Genomic DNA, 8,171 nt, shown 5'->3' with positions numbered 1-8,171 from the left:
CCTTCTGGTGCCTCTAAGACTCTTCACCCCGGACACGGCACCCTCCGGGGTGCCCACCACAGCGGTACCAGTCCCTCCCCAGGACTGGATGGCCTCCCAATAGCCGGGATGCCTGGTTCTCCCCATGGCATCGCACCTGGAACAAGGATGTCCTCCCGGTACAGGGATGTCTCCATGCCATTATCCCTCCAGGCCATTAGCTCCAGGTCGGGAATATCTTCTCAGTACTGGAATGCCCCATGCCATTCTCTCCTAGGACAGGGATTCCTCCCAGCACTGGGATGTCCCCATGCCATTCCCTCCTAGGACAGGTATTTCTTCTAGTTCTGGGATGTCCCCATGCCATTAACCCCAGGTCAGGGATGTCCTCTCAATACTGGGATGCCCCCATGCTAATACTGCCCCCCGCTGCCCCCCAGGATAGGAATATCCTCCAAGTACTGGGATGGCCCTCCTTGCATTATTCCTCCATATCATTACTCCACTAGGACAGGAATATTCTCCCAGGACACTTCTGTTACTGGGGAGGGAAGGGAGCCCAGACACAGGGCCAATCAACCTGGGGTGGTCTTCTGCCCCAGCAGGACAGTCCCCATGATGCCGGTGGCCTGTGACAGGGTGTCTAGCCATGGCTGGGGTCCCTGGCTGGGGTCCTGCTGTCAGGGAGGAGAGTGGGTGTCTCTGCTGGGTGGATGTGATGGGCTGGAGAGAGGGGTGTCAACAGCAGGCTCTGGCCCTGAGCAGTGAGCGTGGCCATCCCTAGGGATGCTGCTGCACCCATGGAAAATGGGCGCCAGCGTTTCCTGGTGCACACTGAGCACCTTCCCCAGCTCATCCTAAGATCAGAGCCAGCCTACAAACTTTGCCACACAAGGTGGCAGCCTGGAAAGCAAACAAGTTCCAGTTTCCTTCTGCTCAGAAACCCTCTTCTCTGTAGGAATAGCAGGACCTTGCTCTGACAGCTGTGGGGCTTGAGAGGCCTGTGGCCAGTGTCCAGGCTCCTGGGAGGTCTAGACTGCTCTGATGGGCTGGTGTGTTCCCAGATGACTTGAGAAGCTTCAACATGGTGTTCCCTGGTGCAGTAGCATCCACAATGTTACCCATGGAACAGTTGGTCACAATTACTATGGCCAAGGGTGAGTGTGCAAGAGGGAGCCCTCAACTGTCTCCTCACCCCAGTGGCCAGAGAGGTTTTGGAGTGTCCCAAAATTACAAAATTAAATATATGGAGATATTCACAAACCACAGCATCAGTGCCTCTCAAATGTATATGTAGAAAATTGATCCAAGTTGGCTTTTCTATGGATGTTGGCTGTGAAATCCTAAAGAAGGAATGAAGAGCATTGCCAGGGAGGTGTGATGTGGCATCCCAAGAGGCATCTCCACCCCACACATCATCACACGTGTCTCAGCAGCCTTTGGGAGGGTGAAGCAGCTGGACACAGGGCTTCCCCCATCCCTGGCACCCAGCTGTACTCACAGGCATCCTGCTGGCCTGGATATCCCTGAAAAATAGTCCAACCACCCAGCAGGAGTGATAGCAAAGGTGGATTCATCACAGCGGTGGGAAATGCCTCTGCAGGTTAATTACCTCCATCATCAGAGGTGCTTTCTGCCACCCTAATTGGAGCCTGCCCAGCTTTGGGTCCTTGGGACAGGGCGCCCATGGGAAAGGACAGCTGGAGCCATTACCTTTCTGGAACAACCTTGGGTTGCTCCTGTCCATTCCAAAAACTTAAATCTAGAGAGATCTGCCAGCCCCCTGCTCATCCTGTGGGTGCTCTGCAGTGGGACATCTCCAGCCGGGAGAGAAGAATGGCTGGGAAGCTGGTGCCAGAGACGTGTCTGTGTGGGGTAGGATATTATCATCCCCTTTCTTTCCACTGCTCATTCCCCTCCTCTCCCTTCAGATCTGGACATGGCCAGAGAGCCCAAGCCGAGCCGGGCCAGGCTGGGCCAGAAGCGGCAGCACAGCAGCAGCCTGTACCAGTGAGTGCCTGTGTGCGGGGCGGGGGCTGCCCTGGGGACTGGGGAGTGTCCCACACCTGGCTCCTCTTCCTCCCCTGCTCTCCCTCACTCTCACCTCTGGCTATTCCAGCTGGGAGGCATAGGTAGGGACATCCCTGCCTCATCCCAGGGCTCTTGGAGCATCTCCTGGTGCACTGGTGCCATCTGCAATCCTTGCCAGGCTCCTCCTGGTGTGTGTCATTAATGGGTGTGGGGAGTCCCCTTCCCCATCTGAAGGCGGTGGGAGAACAAGCAGAGCCCTGTGATCTCCACGCCTGCTAAAGTATTGCCCCCCAGTAATGGTTTCACACTGCCAGGGGGCAAGTTTAGGTTGGGCATAAGGAATGAATTCTTCCCTGTGAGGGTGGTGAAGCACTGGCACAGGCTGCCCAGAGAAGCTGTGGATGTCCCATCCTGGGAGGTGTTCAAGGCCAGGCTGGATGGGGCTTGGAGCAACCTGGTCTAGTGGAAGGTGTCACTGCCCATGGCAGGGGGTTTGAAAGGAGATGAACTTTAAGAACTCTTCCAACTGAAACCATTCCAGGATTCTATGATTCTATGTCAATGTCAGTTGCAATTGTGCCCCTTAAATGCTGTTCCTCAGGGACAGACACCCCTGCAGAGGCACAGAGGAGTGGCAATGGCCCTGAGGAGGGCAGTAGGTGATGGTAATGGTGGCAAAAGTGGTAGATGAAGAGCCTGTCCCCATCCCTGTGCACTCTTGGCTCCATGTCTCAGTGGATGTGTGGTGAGGAGGGGATCAGAGCTGGGCTCCTGTCTTGTTAGAGCTTTATTGTGAACGCCCTGACTGAACTAATTGCTCTGCCCGTTGCCATGGAGCTGAAGGGATGCAGCACTGGAGGGCCGGGACTGCCGGCCCCCTTGGGTGCTGGAGCGTGGCAGCCACTGCTTTTTCTCTTCCCAGGGGATGCTCTGAGCAAAGAGCTGAGCCAGGAAACCCCTTGCTGTGTCCCCAGCTGGGTGCTAGACCCCAAGACTAACTGTCCTGCAGTGCCACCAGTTCTCCCACAGCACAAGGTGGCCTGTGGCATGCCCACCCCTTTTGGCATGGGCTCCCTACTGCATCAGCAGCCGTTGCAGGGGGCACCTCCCCTGTGCCCTGTGTGTGGGTTAGGACACCTTTCCCACTGCCCATTCCCCTCTTCCCCGGGGCAGGTTGCAACCTTCCTCCCTGATAGGCAGGAGCTGGGGATGTGAAGGACTTGCTGTCCCCATCACAGTGATGGAAACTGGGAAGACAGTGAGCTTGGACCAAAACCTCCCAAAATACACCCCAATAATTATACCCCAAGAGTAAAGCACAGGAGCAGGTGGGTCCTGGTTCCCCAGGGCTGCCAGCTCACCCTTACCAGAAAGGCTGGTGCTTGTGGGCTGTGGGCTGTGCAGATGATTCTTGAAGAAGGCAGGGTGGCAGTGGGACAGGGGATGCCACTGCCCCGTGAGGGGCTCCAAGCTGCCCTCTGGGCTGGGCAAGCCTGGCCTAGGTTTGGTGCCCCAGGCAGGGCAGCCCAGCTTGCCTGCGAGCCCCCCAGCAGACCTCCAGCTCTCCCTGAGCTCCCGCACTGATCCTGCAGCGACGAGTTCATCTGCAGCCAAATCTGGAACCCTGGGGGACCTTGTCCTGGTCCCCCCATTCCTGGCAGCATGAAGGCTCCCTGCTCCAAGTGATGCTCAGATCAAGACTGACTCCCCTCGGGTTAGGCTCAATCTTATGCTCCCTGACTCTGCAAGAACTGAAGCAGCAAAATGAGCTTCAGCGTCTTTCCTCTTCCTCCTCTTCTTCCTTCTCCTTCCCCCACTCCCTGCTCCTGGTCCAGAGTGCATGATTTATTACTGGAATGTCACTGCTCGTAGTAGAAGGGATCTGTTGACAGAACACTTCTTAATTTGGAGCCAAGCGAGTTGGCACAACCATGAAATTTAACATCAGGGTACTCTAAATGCAGCTTCCTGAGGGCAGACCCTGCTGATGCTGCCCCAGGGACTCTCACCATCCCACTCAACACCCTTCTTTGCCTCTGAGGAAGATCCCTTCCAGGGCACAGCCACTTCCTGGACCATGCTGCAGCTTGCATGGGATCCTCCAGGATGCCTCCTGCTCCCCAGGGATGAAGGTTGGGTAGGTGCTGTGCCCATCAGTGACTGCTCCACGGTGTCTGTGGACCCACAGAGCAGCTGACATGTTCTCTCTCCCCCTCCTGCAGCAGTAACTGTGACCTGGACTATGATCTCTACAGGGACGACTTCCCATACCGGTGAGCGCAGCATCCCAGGAGCGAGATGAGCTGAGCATGTGTGGGTTTGGCATGCGACGGTATCTCTGATCGTGGAAAAGTGGGGTGTCCTGGGCATCCGGCCCCTTGCCTTTGACAGAGGCTCAGTGGTATTTCCCCACTTGGAGGAGCTGCATCTTCCCCAGGCTTGGGGGGCCTTGGGGAGGGGTACTTGGGGAAGAGACAACATGTGGGCAGGGCAGTGCCCAGGCTGGGGGTCCTTTACTGTGCAGGGATCCCAGGAGATGCTCTCTTGGCTGCTGCTGCTGCATCTCTGAGGTTGTGCTCACGCCACCCTGCTCTTGTGCCCTTGCAGGGTGTACGAGTACCAGAAGATCCCCCCACTCATTAACCGTATGCCAGTCAAGACCAGACGGACTCACTTGGGAGCAGGAAGCAAGAGCAGCCTGAGTCCCCAGCCCAGGACAAGGAGCAGCACCAGTGCCACAACAGGACGGACAAAGTGTAAGTGCGACAGGGCTGGGAGGAAGAGAAGGCTGAGCTATTGTGTCTCGGTGCATTAGAGCAGTGCCAGAGTCCAGAGGTCCCACTTGGTGCTGACCCTGTTGCTGTGAGTCCCCAGCTCCAGCAGACACAGCCTGGCCTACACTGGTGTGCTGGCTGTCCCCTGGATCCATTCCTGTTCCCCAAGGATGCCCAGTGGGGAGGATGTTTCATAGAGGAGAATGTTTTGTGGAGGAGAATGCTCCAGAGAGGGGGGTGCTCTGGAGATGGCTGCCCAGGATGGCATGTCTTCCTGGCTTTGGGTGGGATCCTCACGGCTCCTCTTCCCATAGTGCGAGCTGAAGAGCTGCACTCCATCAAGGGGGAGCTGAGCCAGATCAAGGCACAGGTGGACAGTCTGCTGGAGAGCCTGGACCGCATGGACCAGCGGAGAGAGCATCTCACAGGTGAGGTGACCGGCCACAGACCCTCCAACACTTGTGTGTCTGTGCTGGGCAGCTCACGGGCACACACGAGCCTGAGTACTGAGCTGGGTGTAAGGAGAACCTTCCCATGAGCCCAGGACATCCAAAGCTGGCTGGGCAGATTCCCCACATCCTTTCCCTTCTCTGGGCTGTCAGGGAAGAGCCTGGCCTTTTGGCCAGAAAGCTGGCGAAGACAAGGGAAGCTGGTGAGAACAGAGCTGGTGCTTGCACAGGTACCCCAAATTTCTTCTGTCTCTGCCTTTTCAGGGTCTAAAGAGAGTGAGAAAAAGAGGGCAGAGCTGGGGACAGAGTCACCATCCCCAGTAGGAGAGGGATCACAGGAGTCGCGGGGGAAGGAGAGGACTGGGGCTGACAGGCACAGCGACCTGCGCAACATTGACAGTGCCGAGGAGAGCACAGACACAGAGGAGGCGGTAAGAGGAGGGCCAGATCCTCTGCCAGGCTCTCTGCTTCCCTAAAATCCACCCCTGCTTGCTGGTGAGGGATGCCTGGAGCAGATGAAATGCTCCATCGGGGTTCCTCAAGCCGTTCCAGCTGAGTGCCAGGGCTAAAACTTTTGGCACATCCAGAACATCCTCAAGTACCCTGCAGCAACCCCCTGGGTGTGCATCACTCCAGCACCAAGGCTACAAAAAACCCCTCAGAGCAGAAATACGTGTTATCAAAGGTGCTGCTCCCACACTTGCACTCCCCACCTGCGTGTGGGAACCCAGGTACCGCCGTGCTGGGCAGGGTGCTGAGTTTGATCCTGTATGTGTTTCTCCTCACAGGTGAAAACCCACATGTCGGACCCTGAGGGCAGCCAGTAGCCAGACTGGAATGCTGTGGCCTTCCCGTGAGGCCAGCCCTTCCCAGCTTCTGTTCTTTATTTCTTTTGAGGCTTCCACGTAGTGCCACATATGACATGAGGTGCCTGCCCTTGGCACGGCCGTCCCCTACCACTGGCAGCCCAGTGTCCCACCTTGGGAGTTGCCAGCCAGCTCTGGCGAGAGAAGTTTTTGTGTTCCAGTGTGCTTTTCTTTTTCTTCCTGTTTTCAGACCTATGGATAAGCAGAGGTGGCCTGGGGAGGGAGGGGAGCAGTAAAAAACCAGAAAGGACCATATCCCAAAGGAGTGTCCCAAAATCCATCTGCCTTGCTGCCAGTGTCACCTCACCCACAAGATGCTGTGGAGCACAGAGAAAGCAGCCCAGGGCTCCCACCCCTATGGCACACGTGGCATCCCGACCTTCAGACCCTGGGTACTGGTGCAGCAGGCATGGGTACAGCCCAGGATGGCTTTCAGAGCTGCTCAGCATCCCATCATAGAAAGAAGGAACCACCCTAAGCCAGCTCTAAGAGGCTTTTGCAGGATTTTGGGATGGTGCCAAGCCTAGCTCTGATGTGAGCTGCAGGACCAGCAGTGGGGCAATGCCAACTGAATCACTCCCATTTGCCCCTGCTCCCAAATGTGTTTTCCTTACTGGTTTTCCATGGGCTGTTCTCAGCCAGGCATCATGTCTGTGGCCAGCAGGACTCCAGTAAGAGCTTTACAAGGGCCCCTGGCCTGCACCCAAGGAGTCCTGGTCCCCCCTGGGCTCCCCAGTGTCACATTTTGGTTCCGTGCCCCTAATTTCTCAGTCGTCCTTCTCTCACTGGTAGGAACTTATTCAGTATTTCTAGTTTGCTCTGGTAAAAGAGTGTATTGTGTTGGAAAGAAAAATAATTTGTATTTCTTTTCTCTGGTTATTCGACTCCAATGCAGTTTTTAACCGTCTGAAGTGCACATTTAATTTTTGTACCCCATTTTATGTGCTGTCAGACACAACCCCCAGCTCTGAAGGCTTTCTTGGATGCTGCCTTTCCTACAGCTCAACCCAGAGGCACGAGTGCAGCTCTGCCCTGTTTCCCAGTGGAAAATACCCAGAATATTCCCTACCAACCCACCATGGTGCAGCTTGGCAGACAGGGCCACCTCCTCCACTCCACCTCCAGGAATAACCAGATTCCAAGGAAGCACCCAGCTCCCCCTGAACTCCTCAAGGACAGTGGGAGCAGAGGGGGTGACCCTGACTATGTAAGTGCATCCTTCCACCTCTGCCCATAGCTGGCAGAGGCCCCAGGAGGGTCATGCAGGCAGAAGACTCACCAGAAAAAATATGATTTATTATTATGAAAAAACTAACAAAACACAACTCTGCCACTCTGAAGCACTGCCTGGGCAAGAAGTCCAAGGCGTGCACAGTCCATGCCATGATGTGGTTCCTGCCTGGATGCTGCCTGCGTGGATGGTTATGGTGGGGAGCTTGGAGTGAGGGTTTCAGCCTGGTGCTGTGACCAACCCAGAGGGAGATGTGGGGTCCTGCAGTGCCAGCAATTGCTAGGAGGGAGGTCTCAGGCAGGCTCCGGCTGCTGAAGCAGTATGGAGGCTGTTCTTGAGGGGCTTCAGCAGCATGCAAAGCTGTTTGGGTCCTGAGGTGCCAGCTGGGAATGGTCTCCTGCAAGACGGGGGCTTCTCAGGTGCACTCTGGGGTGCTTGGGCAGTGTGAGGGCTGCTTTGGGGGCTCTCTGGTGGTGGGGGAGGGGTGCAGATTCCAGTGTCCTTGAGCACAGTTCTTGGGTCTCCAGCAGTGCAAAGGTTGGCTCATCCAGTCTCCAGCAGCATGACACATGGATCAGGCTGGGCCTGGGGGCTCTCCAGCAGTTACAATTAAACTTAAGCTTAAACGTAAAAAACTTCTAATATTCTAAAAGTAAGCTTATTTTAGTCCCCAACAGTGAGGTGTAGATCAGGCAGGCTGCAGGGGTCTCCGGCAGCACTGAAGGCAGCTTGGGCGGGCTCTGGGAGATGCCCCATCTTCAGACTGAGGGACGCAGGTCTCAGGGGCACTCAGGCACTGGTGGCGGCGGTGGCAGCGGCGGTGGCAGCGGCGGCGGCATCG

The 8,171-nt window shown here is 56.2% G+C and overlaps 1 protein-coding gene across 3 annotated transcripts in view; it reads left to right on the top strand.

Annotated features, from left to right (window-relative positions):
• The window catches only part of LOC103620270 (RNA-binding Raly-like protein), a 10,322-nt gene extending 3,316 nt beyond the window's left edge, over positions 1 to 7,006 (top strand). For all 3 annotated transcript variants that reach the window (XM_017740942.1, XM_017740941.1, XM_017740940.1), the window contains 6 exons: positions 1,911 to 1,989; positions 4,233 to 4,283; positions 4,618 to 4,766; positions 5,099 to 5,212; positions 5,498 to 5,664; positions 6,022 to 7,006. In XM_017740942.1, the coding sequence (XP_017596431.1) occupies positions 1,911 to 1,989; positions 4,233 to 4,283; positions 4,618 to 4,766; positions 5,099 to 5,212; positions 5,498 to 5,664; positions 6,022 to 6,060 (599 nt within the window). In that variant the 3' untranslated portion in view covers positions 6,061 to 7,006. The remainder of the gene's footprint in view (positions 1 to 1,910; positions 1,990 to 4,232; positions 4,284 to 4,617; positions 4,767 to 5,098; positions 5,213 to 5,497; positions 5,665 to 6,021) is intronic.
• The last annotated feature ends 1,165 nt before the right edge of the window (positions 7,007 to 8,171 follow it).

The sequence above is a fragment of the Corvus brachyrhynchos genome, unplaced genomic scaffold, assembly GCF_000691975.1.
Source record: "Corvus brachyrhynchos isolate BGI_N302 unplaced genomic scaffold, ASM69197v1 scaffold26, whole genome shotgun sequence".
NCBI classification, from domain to species: domain Eukaryota; kingdom Metazoa; phylum Chordata; class Aves; order Passeriformes; family Corvidae; genus Corvus; species Corvus brachyrhynchos.
This window is presented reverse-complemented; position numbering and strand designations above follow the sequence as displayed.